General features: G+C 39.8%; 1 protein-coding gene across 1 annotated transcript in view; it reads right to left on the reverse strand.

Moving 5' to 3' along the window:
• The window catches only part of LTBP2 (latent transforming growth factor beta binding protein 2), a 132,586-nt gene extending 117,878 nt beyond the window's left edge, over nucleotides 1-14,708 (reverse strand). Inside the window, exons 1-2 of the mRNA XM_058162351.1 lie at nucleotides 13,798-14,708; nucleotides 4,264-4,334 (exon numbers count right to left, since the gene is read on the reverse strand). Of these exons, the coding sequence (XP_058018334.1) occupies nucleotides 4,264-4,334; nucleotides 13,798-14,318 (592 nt within the window). The 5' untranslated portion in view covers nucleotides 14,319-14,708. The remainder of the gene's footprint in view (nucleotides 1-4,263; nucleotides 4,335-13,797) is intronic.
• Nucleotides 14,709-19,360: the final 4,652 nt, after the last annotated feature.

The raw sequence follows: 19,360 nt of genomic DNA on the forward strand, positions 1-19,360 counted from the left end.
CATATATTTCTGTAGCAGTTTTTGAAATTTGCTACATAGCCCTTTTTGTTTCTTCTCCAGAGGGATTTTTTTTTTTTTGGAGTGAAGCTTTTTTTTTTATATGGGTAATTTGTTTTTTTTTATTCTGGTGGTGGTTTGTGGTATGTAAAGTTTAATGACTCTATTGACTTCAAGTAGGAAAATTCTATAGTGGTCTTCAGCAGTGATGCAGGTTGAGAACAGATTTTGCCAGTCAAGAGATGAGAAGTTGTTGTTTTTAAAGTCATAGTTGGCTTTTTTTGAAATTGTAGTTTAGAATACTATTATTATGACGATTTATGTAAGGGCGTATATTGAGACAAAAGTCTATCATGCAGTGGTCGCTGTTGGAAATGGGTTCTTTTATTTGTAGTCCATAAATTGAGTGTCAGGCCTGGAAACCATATTAGACTTTAGGGTTCCAGACACTGCCACATTTTTCCCCTGAGGGGAGGAAGGGGGGCTGAGGGGTATGGTAACATTCTTCAAGCGGTCAAGGTCGGATGGTGTTCACATCTGCAGGAAGAGTGGCAAGAAGATATTCGAATGAACTGGGAGAACGTGGGACCATGTGACCATCAAAGGGGTCAGCGGGGTGGGACTCTTGGGGTTTGTATAACTGGGGAAAGGAATCCGGAAATTCAGTTTTGGAATTTCACTCATCGTGTGCCAGTTTCCTCATGCTAGTAAAGAACTCTGGAAAACAATGGCTTCTGAGTTTTTTTTATGCAGAAGAGGTTTTTCTGGAACCTTGACATTGAGCTTGTTTTGTTGCAGAAGATGAGGTCTAGGCAGTTGTTGAGTCTTTTATTGTTAGTTACTAGCTGTTCAAGACCTAGGTTTGTAACAGCGTTGTAAAGTGTAGTGTGGATGGGTTCAGTTGTATATTCATTTGTTATCCAGTTAATAAAAGGTAGATTAAGGTCACCCAGGAAGATGAAAGGATGTGGGCAAGAGGTAGCCCATGTTTGCAGTGTGGTTAACATGTTTGCATGAATGATGTTGTAGTCAGGGGCTCTGTAGCATAGTAAGAATCGAAGTGTGATATTAAGGGATAGGTCGCATACAATAGTTTCAGGAAGAGAAAGTTTATGTGCAACTTGAATATTTTTTAGATTCAGTGACTTTTTGTAAAAGATAGCCACTCCACCTCCTCTGCGGGTTTCACGATCTGATCAAAAAACATGATACTCTTTGTTTGTAATAATGGAGTCAGGGAGGGATGAGTTCAGCCATGTTTCGCAAACAAATATAATATCAAATGTACCATTGTTTAACAAGAGGATAAATTCAGACAATTTGTTTATAATGCTTCTTGCATTTATCAATTTGCATTTAAGATCTGTAGTGTTTGGTGTAGAAGAAGGGGCGTGCATACCTAGTTTTGGATGATAGTTGGTTGGGGGTTATGTACGACGGGTGGTTGGAGGTTGGATGGTTGTTCAACAGTTGGTTGAACAATGGATGGTTGATCATTGAATGGTTGGAGGATCTCTACGATGGGTGGTTGGAGGATGGTTGGTTGAGCAATGGTTGGTTGAACAATGGATGGTTGAACATTGGATAGTTGGAGGTTTTGTACGGGTGGTTGGAGGTTGGTTGGTTGAATCACGGTTGGTTTAACGAAGGTTGGTTGAACAGTGTATGGTTGGTGGTTTTGTAAGATGGATGGTTGGAGGTTGTTGGTTGAACGTTGGTTGGTTGAGGGTTCTATACGACAGATGTTTTGAAGTTTAGTGAGACGGATGGATGGATGCTTTGATTGACTGATGGTTGAATGCTTTGATTGAAGTGGGGTTGGGTGATTGCTATTTGATTATAGGTTTTTCTTTTTATGCAGTCAGCATGGTAGTCAATGTAAAGGTTGGTTTCACCTTCTTCTTGCCATTGTTTGAGTCTGTGCGAAGTTCACGGGATCAAATTCGTTGCAGAAATGATAGGTCAGGTCTTGCTCTAAGTTTGTTGAGGCTGAGGTTGGTTCTGGCAATTGTGTTTATAATATGAATGAAATTTCGTTTGCTGGTCTCACTTATGCAGATGACTCTACAGAATTTTGGCGCCACTGAGCCATCACTGTTTTTGAATTCAGGTCCATCTCTGGAGACTTCGGTTATTTCACTAGGGTTGAGGGTTGACTTCCCATTGGCAGTCTCTGTGATTTGAAATTCCTGTAAGCAGAAAACTACAAAAAGCTAGACAGCAGCAGTAGTCACATACTGGTAATCCTTAACTTACTACTGAATAACAGAGTTGGAAGGGATCTTTAATATCTTCTACCCCTATAGCCCCTGCTCAGGCAGGAAACCCTATGCAATTTCAGACAAATGATTGTCCTATTTTGTCTTGAAAACTTCCAGTGCTGGAGCATCCACAACTTCTGGGAGCAAGTCATTGCACTAATTATTTGTTCTAACTGTTGGAAAATTTCTCCTTAGTTCTAGGTTGCTTCTCTCCATTGCTTCTTGTCCTGCCTTCAGGTGCTTTGGAAAATAGTTTGACTCCCCCTTCTTTGTGACAAACCTGAGATACTGGAACACTGCTATCACATCACCCCTAGTCCTTCTTTTCATTAAACTAGACATACCCAATTCCAGCAACCATTCTTTGTATGTTTTAGCTTCCAGTCTCCTGGTTGCTTAGTGACTGGTTGCTTAGTGCTATTTGAAGTTATGACCTACCTGAAAAAGGAAGTTTATGACCTGGATCCAAAATACTGACATGACCATACTTTAGGCATTCAGCAGCACATCTGCATTTACAGCCCTCTGCAGCATTCTACAGTCACGTGACCACATCTTATGATGACTGCTGAAAACCAGCACTTCCAATTTTCAGAAAAATCATACCCATAGTGAACTACTGGTTTGCTTAATGACCACAGTAAAAACACCATAAACAGTTTTATGACCGTTATACAACCATTATACAACCACCTGCTGCTACCGAATACCTCTCACCGACCCGTGCGCTCTCACAGAGAGGGACTCCTCAGGGTGCCGTCAGCGAGGCAATGTCGTCTGGCGACGCCCAGGGGAAGGGCCTTCTCTGTGGGGGCTCCCACCCTCCCACCCTCTGGAATGAACTGCCCCCAGGACTTCGTCAGCTTCCGGACCTTCGGACCTTCCGCCGCGAGCTTAAAACATATCTATTTAATTGCGCAGGACTGAGTTAGATTTTAGTTTATGGGTTTTATCTTGGGTTTTAATTTTTATATTTTTAATTAAGGCTTTTGAATAAGTTTTTTAATTGTTTTTAGAATTGTATTTATTGTATTTCTTGCTTTTAAATGCCTGTAAACCGCCCTGAGTCCTTTGGGAGATAGGGCGGTATATAAATATAAACAATAAATAAATAAATAAATAAATTATGGGCAGACCCCATTATGGTCCTAACTTGAGGACCAGCTGTACTTAATTTTTAGAAAGGTATTTGTGTTCATACAATGTAACAGAATTTAACTGATCAAAAAGGATTAGATTTATACAGCAAAAAAAAATTAAGGTAAAAATCAAACTTTGCTCTGCAATGCTGCTGCTAGATTTTTAACTGACCTGTTTAAGTACTTTGTGCCAACATAGCCAAGAAGTATCATCACTAAATTCCATTTTGTACTAATTCCTGCCTGAGAATCACGCTTAGCATGGTTACACTCATTATCTTACTTTTGGTTCTTGAATGTGAATTTTATATTAGGTGTGAACTGATCTAGTCAGGACAGTTCACTGATAAGGTAGTAGTAAGTAATCTCCACCAGGTACAGCCACTAAAATTCCTAGGAATGCTGCAGTGACATCACAAAATGTTTTGTACCTCATAACCATAATTATAACACAGCCAAAGCTAATCTGGAATGTCTAATCTGTGTAAAATTTTAAAAACAACATCATGGTTACAAGAAACTCAGGTCCATCAGGTCCACAAAATGAAACAAAACTTTATTGCTAACTAATATTTGGATAGACTTTCCAAATATTTCAAACACAAACAATGCTAAAGCAGATATGATAGAAACCATTCTATGACAAATTCTATCTGCATTAGCATGGAAACTCCTAATACATTTGGCTTGCAAAAACTTGCCATCTTTCTTCCATTCCATCTTTTGTCTGTCCATTCACTATTATCAATATAGACCTCCAATCCCTTGAAACTGGGATTTTTGTTTTACACCTTGTATATATTATGCAGTAGGTAAAATTCCATATGCAATTGTGATAATAGCAGTTGCAATGATTTTATACTCACGTTTAATACATCGATTTGTTCTAGGAGCTGTTGTCCACCCTGAGCAGCATTGTCCCCCGCAGACATTTGGTCTAAACAGTTACAAATGACAAGATTAATAACCTGAAACTTCCTGAAATCAAACCAAACCATTCAGCTATGACTATTTTTGAAAACTACTTTCTGCATTGAATCAGGGAATCAATTTGAATGCAGGATCCTTTGGACTAATTTGGATTATTCCAGCAATTTGTGCCTATATAGAGAATTTCTTAATCCAAATGGATCTGATTTTCTGAATCAAATTGTAATTTGGAATTCTATTATAAATTCGAATTGGCATTTGCACAATTAGTACATCACACAAATTAATTTCCCAAAGGTGCTCTCTACCAATCTGCTGAAAACATTATTTGGCCAGAAATTTTGATTCAAATGAATATGTTAATAAAGGTACATGCCCTCTATTATAGCACAACAACTTCCTGTGTGTTTTATTAAAAGAATAAGGTAATGATAGTTTCCTATTTCCCTAAATGGAGAGAACACCATGTTGGCCTTCCAAAGGAAAGGCAAACTCTAAATTGAATATATCATTACCTTCAAATGTGTCTTAACTATTGCCATCTGAGAAAGAGAAAAATATTTTTAAGAATCTATTAAAATGCTGCAGTTTGGAAAACTCTGTCAGGTTGCAATGTTTTGTCTCCCAGTGCACCTGCATTGAGATTAACAATCCGTCTGGATTGTGTCTGCGCCTCCCGAGCTGGGGCCCCTGCCAGAAAGTGACCAGGAAAGTGAGGGGGAAGGGCCATCAGGACTTACCTCTGGAGCAATGGCTTCCCTGGCTCAGCTCCAGGAGCCAGAGGCAGGCCAGGTAGAGGAGATAATGAGGCCTCTGTCCCCTGACCTTCCCCCCCCCCAGGCCATGCCTCTAGACCTGGCTGATGGCAATCAGGCCTGGCTGGACCCTAGGTTTCGTAGGCAGGAGAGGCGGGAACAACAGAAGCAGGGGTGGGGCAGGCCTAGGAAGTGCTGAGTCATGGAGCCACACCCCACAGGATATAAAAGCAGCAAGGGCTGCTATACCACTTCGTGGCGAGCAAATCAACTGCTTAGAGGGAGAGAACTAGAGCTGAAGTACTGTTTGTTCCTGGTTTCCTAGTTGACTCATCGGCATCAAGAGAGATAACAGAGATACTTGGTAGACACTCACTAGTTTGCTGCCAGAGCTAATAGTTGCCGGCTAATTAAGTCATCCCTCGGACTGAGGCGAGGGGGACAGAACATAGTCTTTCTTCTCTTTCAAATTTGATGCTTGTAAATCCATCCATTTTACAATTGTGGGTGACCCACAGTCTGAGAAATCCTGTACTTAGTGAAAACCAATCAATCTTTGGCTTAGTCTAATGTATGAATCCAGCATTTTTCTCCTTTAGATGAATGTTGGCATGACCATATCATAAAGCAGTGTTTTTCAACCTCATGCTGGCTGAGGAATTCTGAGAGTTGAAGTTATCTATCTTAAAATTGCTATATCCATCTTTCATACTAGACAAGATACAGAGCTCAAAAGTTTCCCCAGTGAGTTTCTGTGCCTAGGAGCAAACTAAAAGCTGCGTCTGTCCAGCATACTGACCTCTATACCAACTAACCAACCATAGCCTCCGATTACTCATGTTGGGTTTGCTAACTTGATTGTTATAAATTTGTAACAAATGACTTACAAAGGAAGAAAACACTTCTCATTCTAGCTCAGATTGCTGGCATAATCTGACAGATTTCCATAGGCAGAACCACTCACTCTGCCCAAAAAACAGACCTAGTTGTAAACCACTGAGAGACATTGGCAGTACATCAAGTTAAATAAAAATTAAAACCCCTGAGTAAAGAAGTCAACTCCTGCTGACTTCATGCTAGAGACTTTATGTTCCAAAGGGAATAAACTCCAGAATTTTGGCAAATTTACTAACCCCTCATGCTTCTTGAAAGGAAAACTACATTGCTAACACCTGATTATTCTCTTTAGTATTAAAGACACTTACAGGTTGGTTTTTCATTGGTAAGATTTTACCTTAGATCAGTATTTTCATAATCTTCTGGTGACTGGTCATATTTTTTTCTGCATTAAAGCTGGAAGCAGACAACCCTGACAATAGTTCAAGTTTTTTAGAATAATAAAAAGCAAAACTAGCTTGAATAAAAGGAAGTCATGCTAAGTGTGCCTCCTATTTCAAATAATTCATATAGAGAGATTACAATTTAATAAATCTTAACCCAGTTGGAGAACTACATGTATTTTTTTAAATGTTGAATGCCAAAGAGCCATACCATTGCCTATATTTTATTTATATATATATATATATATATATATATATATATATATATATATATATATATATATATATATATATATATATATATATATATATATATGTAGGTCTTTGGTTATTCGGGTTTTCTCCCGCGTAAAATTGGAAGTGTCTTGGCGACGTTTCGACGAAGTCTCATTCGTCATCTTCAGGCTTCAGCTTCGTGCTTCTGGGAGCAATGTGTGATTGCAGCTGTTTCTTCCTTTTTAACTGCTAGTGGGGGTTTGAACTGATTGGGTGGGAGCTTGGCTGTGCTCTGATTGGATGGGGGGTGATGATGCTAACAAAATCAGACTCGAAATCACCAACATCCTCTGCAGCAGCAAGTCACCCAAAAGCAACTTACCCAAAGAGGAACAGACAGCACTACTTAACCTGAAAAAAGACACCAGCATAATAATCCTACCAGCAGACAAGGGGAACGCCACGGTGGTTATGAACACATCTGACTACCAAACCAAATTAACCAACCTACTCCAAGACCCTGCATACAAGCCCCTAAAAACAGACCCCACCACCTACCTAGAAAAAACCACTAGATCCAAAATAAAAGCCTCCCCCATCAGCGAAGAAATCCAACAAAGAATCATTCCCAGAGAAATCATCCAGATGCCCTAAGCTCTATGGCCTCCCCAAGATACACAAAGAAGGAACCCCACTCAGACCCATAGTCAGCTCCATAGGCTCACCTCTACAAAACCTAGCCAAATTTCTCGCCAAACAACTACAGCCCTATGCAGAATCCATCGCCTCACACGTAAAAAACTCATTCCAGTTCATAGAGATCATAAAGAAACAAAACTTACAGCCCAGTGACCTACTCGTGAGCTTTGATGTCATATCCCTCTTCACCCAAGTGCCAATCAAAGAAGCCTTGACAGCTATCCAAAACAAATATAACCCCCCCAAGCACATCCTAGATCTGACCAACCACTGCCTATCCAACACATACTTCATCTATAACGGACAAAAATACAAACAAATAGAAGGCGCACCCATGGGATCACCCTCTCACCTGTCATTGCCAACCTCTACATGGAACACTTTGAAACCCAAGCACTAGAAAAATCTGATCACAAACCCAAACTCTGGCTCAGATACGTGAGCGACACCTTCATAATCTGGCCACACGGGAAAGAAAAACTTGACAACTTCCTCACACACCTCAATAGCCTACACCCCAAAATACAGTTCACCATGGAAACTGAAGTTAACAACCAACTTCCCTTCCTAGATGTCTTAGTCTACAAGAAACCCAATGGCTCCCTAGGACACACCATCTACCAGAAGAAAACACACACAAACCGCTATCTGCACGCACTCTCACACCACCACCCAGCACAGATCAACTCCGTAGCCAAGACACTCATCTCTAGAACAAAATGCTTAGCTGACGAACAACACCTAAAACCGAACTACACACACTCACAAACGTACTAACATCCAATGGATTCCAGAGAAATAAGATTACCAAACTAATCCAAAAAGAACCCCCCACTAAAACCCAAGACAGAGAACAAGAAAACGGCACAGCCCTCCTCCCATATATAAAAGGCACCACAGACAGAATCAGCAAGATCCTCCACAAACATAACATCAAGACAGCTTCTGCACAAACCAAAAAATATCCACCATCCTAAGAAACCCCAAAGACAAAATTGAGTTAGAAAATCAAGGAGTATATGAAATCCCATGCACCGCCTGCCCCACCACATACATTGGACAAACCAACAGAAGAATAAGTGCACGATTGAAGAACACAAGAACTCATTCAAAAGAGGAACCAACTTCTTCCCTGGTCCAACACCTTAAAGCCACAGGACACGATATTGACTTTAAAAAGACCAGAACTATCGCCAAAACTGAACACTTTAACAACAGAATAATCAGAGAAGCCATCAAGATAGAAAAACGCCCATACAGCATGAACAAACGAGATGATACCTCCCGCCTACCAGCCATTTGGAAACCCGCCCTTATTGACAAACCAGTCCTTAACACGAGGAATGACACCAGACCCACACTCACGAGGTCCACACAGGATGTCACCACCACACATCCACCCAGAAAGCAGACCCAAACCCACACTGATCAGGAAGCACGACCAAGGACCAGAAGCCAGACCGCAGCTGCAACATCAGCCATTTCAAACCCCTCCAATCCATACATGCAGCAGACTGACACCCACTACGAAGATGTAGCACGACCACGAACACGAAGCCAAACAGCAGCAGTGCAACTCACCAGCTCAAATCCCCCTGCAACTCAGACTAATCTGAGCACAACCAAGCCCCCACCCAAAGGACACACCCCCAGCCAATCAGAGCACAAAAAAACCCCATCCAATCAGAGCACAGCCAAGCTCCCACCCAATCAGCTCAAACCCCCACTAGCAGTTAAAAAGGAAGAAACAGCTGCAATCACACATTGCTCCCAGAAGTACGAAGCTGAAGCCTGAAGATGACGAATGAGACTTCGTCGAAACGTCGCCAAGACACTTCCAATTTTACGTGGGAGAAAACCCGAATAACCAAAGACCTACATACAAACACCCGCGAAAACCTCAGAAAACATATATATATATATATACACACACACATACATACATACATACATACATACATACATATATATAATTGTTAAAATTCTAGCTATGAATGTAGCAGCTCCAGAGTAAAGGCAAACTATTATGTTTAAATGAAGCCTGGATGAAGTCAGAAATTTATCTTTCTTAAATTATTTATTCCAGTTCCTTTATTCCTTTATTCCTTTCTACTCAATTTCTAGCCATGACTAACAAAGAAACCCAATAAAATATAGATATATATCCAAATAAAGTGTTTTTCATTTACAAAGTACATATTCATATAAATCTTCAAAAACCTTAACAAAATGTACATCATACATGAAACTTCCCCAACAGAGTTCAGAATTAGAGAACTATGTGATCTGGGCTACTATTGACTAGAAGAAAAGGAAAGGTCCATTTTACTGAAGGTGAAGAGCGAAGGACTTTTCCATTTCTGGTGGAGAATTTTAATCGGGCTCTGACAGTGGGCTATGCTGAAATCCAGAGAAAGCTAAAGCGACTGTTGGATTTCCTTATTCTACACCAACCTTCTGAGCATCTGGTTGCAGTTAAATAATTTTCTCAATACTTAAGTGACTTGAACAGTGTGTGGTTCTTGTTGCCTCAAAAAGAATGCAAAATAAATTCCTGCTGCTTTGAGGATCACCACATGTTTACAGCTTAACGAAGGGTGATGCTCCTAGAAGAAGTTATCAAGCTGAGCTGCCTTTGTGGCATGCTCAGTTCCCAATGTCTGCTTAGCAGTACAGATAGCAAGATAGCAAAGTTCCACCTGTTCGAATTGTTCTTCCAAAGCAGGGAATGGAACAGCTACTACCCACCTGTGCTTTTCCAGATGAAACAGCTTCCTAGTCTTTTTGGGGAAGGGAGGAAAATGTTACTTCCACTTTTTAAATATTTAAAAAGTAGGCTTATACGGAAAGAAGTAAATGAAGAGCTATGGCCCTATGGCAGCCTTTACAATATATTTATTTAGGTTGGTTGAGCAGCTGACCCAATTTTACAACTTGGTAAATATGACTAGTTTGGCCAACAAAGTGGATACTTGGTTTCTGAATATACCAGGAGTGGGCTGCTGGAGGTTTGCAGGGGTTCGGGAGAACCTCTAGCTAACATTCTGTGCAGTTCAGAGAACCCCCAAATCCCACTCCTGGCTGGCCCTGCCCACCCCACCCCGCCTCTCCCAGGAGTCCCACACAGGCCGTTTGGATGCAGGTAAGTGTTGGGTGAGTACAGAGGCTCGGGTAGGGTGAAAGATGGGCCTACCGGAAGTTCGGGGAGGCCAGAAACGGGCCTGTTTCCAGCCTCCAGAGGGCCTCCGGAGCCTGGGGAGGCTGTTTTCACCTTCCCAGAGGCTCAAAGAAAGCCTCCAGAGCCCAGGGAAGGCAAAAACACACACCCCTCCCCCCCCATGGTGCAGGAGGCCAACTAGGCCATGGCCACCCATCAACCGGGCAGAGAACTCCTTGTTAAAATTTTTGAAGCCCACCCCTGGAATATACCTCATGTAAACTCATGTAGAGGTAAGAAACAAGGATTATCAGATATACAATTGAAGAGCATTGAAGCTGAGCAACATTTGTGAAGATGACATTGGCTGGATTCATCTTGCACACATTGTGCTGTTTGTTTGGTTCTGGCTATGTATAATGGATAAACCAAAACATGTAGTTTGTAAGTGTCAATTTATAGTTTAGTACCATATATGAAATTATCACTCTGGTTTAACAAATCAAGATTAAAATACCAAGATTAGTGCAGTTATATAGTTTTGTTATGATTATGGTGCAGAAAAAGATGAATCCCCCCTCCCTACACCATAGATTCTATCCTCTTCTATGTAGCTATTATTTTTAAAATAAAAACAATTTGGTCCAATTAGATTTTCCAAATATGAATGAAACAGTCAGATGACTCAGATTAAGACTGATTATAAGTGTAACGATTAAAGCTACTGGACTAGAAGCTGTGAGATCATGAGTTCTAGCCTTGCCTTAGGCATGAATGCCAACAGAGTGACTTTGGGTCAGTCCCTTTCAAGAAGGCAACGGTAAACCATTTTCAAAAAGTTTAGTGTGGTTATAAGTGCTGTTTAAATAGTAGGCTGTCATAATAAAGATATACTGTAGATTCTTTATAAATTTGCAGGAAATGTAGATAACTTTTGCATGGGACTTTTCAAAATAAATATGGTCTTAAATAGATTGAAAAAGTGAAAAATGGGACAGAACTGAAATTGATAGTTTCTTCCTTCGATAATTCTCAGATTATATGTAAGGCAGACAGGCGTAGCCACTTCCTGCAATGGACATTAGAGTGGTTCACTTTCCTTCATTCATATTCCCTTTCAGGCTTGATCTGAGCGTCCTTGGATCCATCGATTTGGGATCTCCATCTGGTGCAATACGTGGTACATAAATTTGAGTCTATGGGTTTTTTTTACCACATTTGTCTTTAAATTAAATGAAAATTAGTTTTTTGTAAACTCCATATAGTAAAATCCAAGGTTTCTAAAAACAGCTGTTAAACCCACATGAGGTTCATACCCAAGCAGAACGTCAATGACACATTACATCAAAACACCTCCATAAGGAAATAGTTTTCACTGACAGACCACATTTTCCCTTGAGATGTACTGAATGGGCCTCAGTGAAAAGAGCTTTGCTTTGGTCTGTCCGTTACATCTGTGTTTCTCAGCATTGGCAAATTTAAGATGTATGGACTTCAACCACCAGAATCCTCCAGCCAGCCATATCTTCAAGTTGCCAAGGTTGAGAAACATTGGGTAAAATAATCCAATAGATTCTTTGACATTTTGCATCCTGGACTATCATAATGGCATTAATATTAAATAATATTAAATAAAGACATTTGCACTCATTTTCTATATGAATGTGTGTTTTTTGTAAAACATTCTTAGTTTCGAAAAATAAATTTTTAAATTTACACCTAATTTATTGTTAATTTCTCCCCAAGCTTTAAGTAAAGCTACCACATCTGGGCTATAAAAATTTGTTCCATCTGGATTTTTATACCCTAGATACAGTTAACCCTTAAATTAGGTCCCTTGAGTTTCAAATTATGTTTTAAAAAATATTTAAAATTGGATCGCTATATCTCAACAAAACTCTCTGTACTCTCCAGATATCATAGGCAGGCTTGCTTATTCATGCATCATACTTTAAAAAAACACACCTCTACACTTGGAAGAAACCTTGCATGAAATTGAGCTGTAATGGCTAGTACCTAAAAAAACTTGTTCATCTTTGCAATGCAAACTCAGCCTTCCCTGACTGAGGTTTCCTCAAATATCCCACTTTCAATTTTGCAAATTCCCAGCAATGGGCATAAATAGTTTGCATCCAAGAGCAAACAGATTGGGGAGAGACTGTGCTATAAGTGACTTTTTAAATTTAATTTAGCCAATCTTGTGAGGTTTATAAGCTACAGTTTATGGTAAACATGATATATAAACCTAGCCAATTGTGGTTTATTCAACAAACCATTTTTAAAATAAACCATGGCATGTAAAATGTGGATTTAGCAACTGAACTATGGGAAAAAAAGACAATAAATCTATAACAAGAACAGAAGGGGACAAAAAATCTCCTGTCCTCTCAGTCCTAAAAAAGAGGGCAAATCCATAATACTAACCTAAGAGAGACAACAGCACTAATACATCACATCGCCTGTATGTCTGCAAGCCAAAAGGAGAAGTAGTGTATACCTAATATTCATTCATGCTAGACAACACAAGAGACTGTGATTTATTTGAGAAACAAACCATGGTTATCAACACCTTTTGCATTCTTTTTAAACTTCACTCAAAGCCACACTTGGCCATTCCACTAAACCCAGCACATTGTGGCTTAGTTTACCACTGCAAACCATAACTGAATCATCATAAACCATGGAATTTCTCGCTTGTTTATTCCAATGGGAAATACTCATTATGCTAAATTTGCAGGAACTAACCAACAGAAAATAAGATTTGGGAGACTGAAAGCAGCTCCATTCAAGTGGAAGAATCATTGGGCCTGTCATAACTAAATTGTGTCAGCAGTATGGAGCGTGCTTGTATAATTCACATTTATTTTTTTTACTTTACACTTGTCATTATTATTTTTAACAAACAATTCAAGGCAGCAAACATATCTCATACTCTTTCTTCCTCTTATTTTCCTCATAATGATAACCCTGTGATGTGAGCTGCACTGAGAGTGTATGATTATCCCAAGGTCACCCAGCTGACTTTCATGGCTAAGGTGGGACTAGAACTCACGGTCTCCCAGTTTAATTTGCTTTTTAGGTCCCAAATGAGTTGCAAATGTGGATAAACAGCTTAAGCTTAAATCACTTAGATTCTTATACAGCAGATGGCTTGCAGAGATCTCAGCAGCAGTATTCTTGACTATGTTGTTCTGTGAAATAAATCGGCATTTTCTAGGTTGCATTTGTACCTGGAAGATTCTGAACAAACTGATAAGCTCTAAAATCAGAAGATAAGTGTAAAACTGATATGGAGATAAGCAAAGAGTGCTCAGATCTCCCAAGTACCTTATATGACAACTGGAGAATGCTTGTTGCACTTACCCTACCATCCGGCCTCTGGCAGTCTGCACTTGTGGGGCTGTCTGTGGTCGTGGTCCATTCCAAACAAGGTTCACCGATGGTGTTCTCTGCTGGAGAGTCCAGCTTGGACCTCTACTCAAAGTACCAGTGTTCCTTCTAGGATTGCTGCTCTGAGGTCTCGCATTGGTGAGAGATGGGAGTTTGTGGACGGCAGGAGCAGAATTTTGTTTTCGAAGTTCCCTCCCTGCTGGATATCTCATCCGGGCATTAGCCGCAGCATTTGTCTGAGGAGTTACAGGAACATGATCCAACGTAGAAGAACCATGTACCTGGAACAAACTCTGTACCTTAGTTCTCGGCCCAAACCTGCCTTGGTTCTGCTGAAATCTTAACTGCGTCATCTCCCTGTTCCCAGCATCTGTCCTGAAAGAAGGATATGGAGCCAGCCGCCCAGCAAGGTCTCTTTGACAGTCCACAACCCCTATAAAAAGTGCTATAGTTAATGGGAGAAAACTGTTCCAGGAACTCCTCATGGTTTCCATCCAAGAGGAAAACGCTTGTCAGATTAATAGGGTCATACACCAAATACAATTGGACTTTGGAGAAAAGTCCTCTCAGCTAAATCCCTCTGGTGCATTTCAGAGCCAATCACATCTTCAGGTACATCCAAAAGAGGCTTCAATAATACCTGCTGTCTAGATAGAAAAGCAAGCCTCAAAGGAGCAACAGCACAGATCTTCCTAAACCAGGAGCAACAGTTCCCTGCCTTAGAGTTCTCCTGTCCCTTTCTCTCAGTGGCTGTCAGAGTGCATAGTATTTTTTGCAGACAGCTCCAAGCACCTTCTCCTTTGCCTCTTGCACTGCCCGGCTCTGGATAGGATGGGCAATTTTATTTTTGGAAACCTCCCCCTTTTGAGTCTTTTTGATACTGACATCGTCCCTGTTCAGAAGACACGCTCAGTAACAACCCCCTCCTTTTACAAAACACATTCCAGCAACACCCACTTTGGCAGAGGGAAACAAATTGCAAGAGAGAAATATTAACTCTTGAGTAACCAAGGAGTCCCATTCACAGCCTGTGCAAAAAGTTGGTGTGCTTTGTTTCTTTCTCCCTCCACCCCTTTCTCTTACACACACCGCCCAAACTCAACAGGTCTCTGGGTAAGCTTTCTGAGCAGAAGCATATGCTCAAATTTTTATGCACAACTTTAACCAAGCAGAAGTGAAATAGATGCAGACACAAATAGATATATGATACACGTGAAAGAAGTAATTGTCTCTCTACTAGGACCTGATGCCAACCACTACATACATTAGATATAGTGCAGAACAGGGGTCTCCAACCTTGGCAACTTTAAGCCTGGTGGACTTCAACTCCCAAAGCTGGCTGGGGCATTCTGGGAGTTGAAGTCCACCAGGCTTAAAGTTGCCAAGGTTGGAGACCCCTGGTGCAGAACAGAGATTGTGCAAGCTGAAGTCCAGGCTACTATATTCTACATTTTCAGGAAGAAACCAAAAGAATGCTTAATACACTTACACAAGGACTGAGCAATAATGTAAGGTTTGGCTACTGTCATAATGTTTGATTTGATTCTTTCCCTTAAAAACCAGAAGCAGGTGTAAAGGTAAGACAACGAAATCTGCTTGTTATTATAGTTGGAGGAAGAGCTGGATCTTAATTATTGGCTTACACATTGATACATTTAAATATGATATGCTAACTATTTTGCCATTCGCCATTTGCAAACATCTAGCCACACATAAAAATCTAACAATTAAACCACTAAAAAAAAACACAACATAAAAATGTGAATGGCATGGATAAATCCCAAAGTAAATTATTCCATAGTGTAGACCTTGAAAAATATAATTGGTTCATCTATAGCAGGAACTTTCAGCTGCGACTGACTCACCATCTTCAGCCTTTCTTGGAAAACTCTAATTTAGCTACTCTTAGTCATGCAAGAGTTTGTAATCAGTTTATTATGATGGACTCTAATAGTATTTCCAGTACCCCAACTTGTAATTAGTTGAACCTATCGATTTCTTTTAAAAAAAATAAAGATCAACAGACATGAAAGTGATATCATTTTAATATAACTAAAATAATAATTTTAATATAATTTCATTCATTCATTCAAATTTATATGATAAATCAACAAAAATGCTTTTAGTTAGGCTTCAGTCCTAACTTATACCCAAGTGAGGATCTTCAAGCTATGCATATGTTCAGTCACTATAGGACAGGGGTCTCCAACCTTGGCAACTTTAAGACTTATGGACTTCAGCTCCCAGAGTTCCTCAGCCAGCAAAGCTGGGAGTTGAAGTCCACAAGTCTTAAAGTTGCCAAGGTTGGAGACCCCTGCTCTATAGAGTCTATATAGATGTTACTATGCGCAGTCTGGTTAGTACAAACATGCTAAGGTAAAAAATGACTTTTGCAAATTTGTGGTTCAGTGTATTGGAGAAACAGTTTGCCCAACAGAATTATGTGGATTAACTCTACTGAGGGAATAAACTCTACTGTTATACAAAGGGTAATTTGCATGTGTAAACTATTGTTTAAAGGCATTATTGAAATTTTGTATTGATTTTGGCTTTGCATTCAGAATAATATGGCCAATGATGAACATTAGTTCAGGCTTCAGTGAAGCATAAAAATGTATAGACTAAGATTGTTTATATCTTGTTATAAACAAGGTTATGTAAATTGTTTATGCAATTAATGATGCAGTTGGGTTTACTCAAATAAGAAACAGGTTGAGAACAAAATGATATATTTAAAAAAAGCAGATGGACTAAAGAAGGACAACCAGCCTGAGAACTCAAGAATATGTAATAGACTTTCTTGGACACAGGCCATTGCCTTATCAGTCCAGATTGAGTAATAGATATATCAAGATTCAGAGGGGACAATATAAGACCAACATATCAACAAGCTTGGTGGTGGAAGGTCATCAAAACTCTACCAGGTTGGCCAAAGACTATCTCTGTTGCTGGGAAAGGGTGTAACTCTAGTGCAGTGATGGCTAACCTTTTCCAGACCAAGTGCCCAAACCAAGGGCGCACCTGAACCCCCAAAATGCAATGTGCGCATGGCCCTGTGCATGCACCCCGCCCCCACATGTGCATGCCCCCCAGCATGCACTTTCCCCCCGTGCATGCGGGCGTGCCCCCACACATGCTCCCCACCTCCACGCATGCGCGACAGAGACCTGACGACCAGCTGGCCGGTGGGAGGCATGTGTGCATGTGCAGAAGAGCTGAACTGGGGTGACGGCTCACATGCCACCTGTGGCATATGTGTCATAGGTTCACCATCATGGCTGTAGTGCATCACTCAGTACAATGGATAAGATTCATTTCTGGATACAAGATAACATGTAGGGGGCTGCCCAGTCAAAGCTCCAGCTGGCTAATGAGCTTCTCATCCTGGTAGTTGTGGCAGATGGACAGCACATTCTGTAGATGTGTTTAAATCTACTAGGCTTGCTCCAATTCTCTTCAATTATCACTTGTCTGAAATAGTATAGGGTTTTCTGCTTGAGCAGGGTTTGGACTAAAACATCTTCAATGTTCCTTCCAACTGTTTTTCTGTTGTTTTTTTTAAGAAACAGGTTTAAGATCTTATTTCAGTTACTCAACATTTTTTGTATTATAAGTTGAATCCTAGAATCCTAGAAAAAAGGGCGCACTGGTTTGATAGCACAATCCGATACAGGAATTTCATACTTAAAATGGCTTGATGGCAGAAGAAGCTTTCAAAATCTCAGCAGGTAACTAGGACCATTTTCAGGACAAAAAAGAAGAGGAGGGTGAAATTCTAAAGGCCCACTTAACTATTAAAAATGAAACCTCATGCAGTTCGGTTGAATGTCTAGTACATATGTGTAGGATTTCAGTTTTAGATTTAAAGTTACACATTATTCTAAAGCATTATGTGGCTTGCTTATTCTATTCTTAAAATAAACACACCTGCAACTAACCAAATATGTTGAATAAGCTCCAAAGGGTCTGCCCAATTGATGTTTTGATGTTTTCCACGTTTCTTTTATCACTGCAAGATTTGCCAGAGAATTTCATGCAGATGTATTATGATTCTATGCTTGGATGCTAAACTTTTCATTCTCTTGATAGTTTTGTTCTAGTACAGATTAGTTTACAATAATGTGGAATCTGGGAGTGTAGCTCAATAAAATCATTGTTGTTTATTTGATTGCTTGTTATGCCATCCCTGTTCTTCTTAACAGCTTTCTTATATAGCAGGAAGTAAACATGGTATCTAAACCCAATTCAAGGGAGTCAGAATTTGTCAATGTGACAAATGCCTCCCCCAGTTATTTCAGTCAATTTTTTTTCTACTACAAAACGTTTACATTTGAGTAAGATTGTCCTCTCAGGAGGTATTGCTTTACTTCTTGGAAATTTGAAATTGTTTATATAGACAATAAACCTCTGATAGGTACAAAACTAGACCCATTTAGTTCTTTGAGCAAATCTCACAATGTAAAAAAATCTGAGAAAGAGGAAAGGTTTAGTTTCTGGGAAATATAAGAAAAGAATGCAAAAAAGCCACTTATAAATAAACGTAAGTGTTCGATGTAAACTTCTCCAAAGCCCTGAATATAGTGATGATATCTACAGCTCAGGCCTCTTGCATAATCATCTTCACCCAACAAATTGTTCCCTTCATGCAGAATAAAAGAGGGGTCACTTGGTGTCCCACTTTCCATCTTTATTCTGCTGCTGATATATATATTATACACACACACACACACACACACACACACACACACACACATATATATATATACACAAACATACATACACGCTGTATGTTATAGGCATACTATAAAGAAAGTATGGACAGTCCCCAAATAAGTGGCCTTTGGTTGCTCCAGCCTTAATACATACATGCATACTGTATGTACACACACACACACACACACACACACACACAAATATATATATATATATATATGTATGTGTATATGTATGTATGTATATTTGTATGTATATGTATGTACAATATGCATGTATGTATTAAGGCTGGAGCAACCAAAGGTCACTTATTTGGGAACTGTCTGTACTCTCTTTACATAAGCATATGCACATGATTCATTTCTTTTTATCTGAAAGACTTGAATCAATCTTCTTAATTCCACTATTATCCACACTGCAGAGTCACTTTTGGTGTAGGTGAAATTACAGGGGTATAAAATCACACAAGAAAAAACCTCCTTCTTCGCACTCAGTTGTGTACAACAATGAAAACTAAAGTATTATTAGAATAATTTCTAGTCTCCTGAGCATGTCAGTACAGTATATACATCTTCTAGCCTACTTGCAAAAAGTCCTTAGATCAAAAATCCTTGTTTGAACAGATTCTTAGGGTAAAAGTGAGCTTTGATTATGTTTGCGACAAGCTGACCCAAAGTTGTCAAAAGCATATCAGTGCTGTTCCTGTTATCAGCAGGGAATGCTGCATGTGGCACAGGTGACATTATGGCCACTAATCTAGCCTATACCTTGTCCACATTTCTAAAAAGCATTACGTAGAAGATCTAAATAAACAACAACATGA

This window comes from Ahaetulla prasina, chromosome 1 (assembly GCF_028640845.1).
Source record: "Ahaetulla prasina isolate Xishuangbanna chromosome 1, ASM2864084v1, whole genome shotgun sequence".
NCBI classification, from domain to species: domain Eukaryota; kingdom Metazoa; phylum Chordata; class Lepidosauria; order Squamata; family Colubridae; genus Ahaetulla; species Ahaetulla prasina.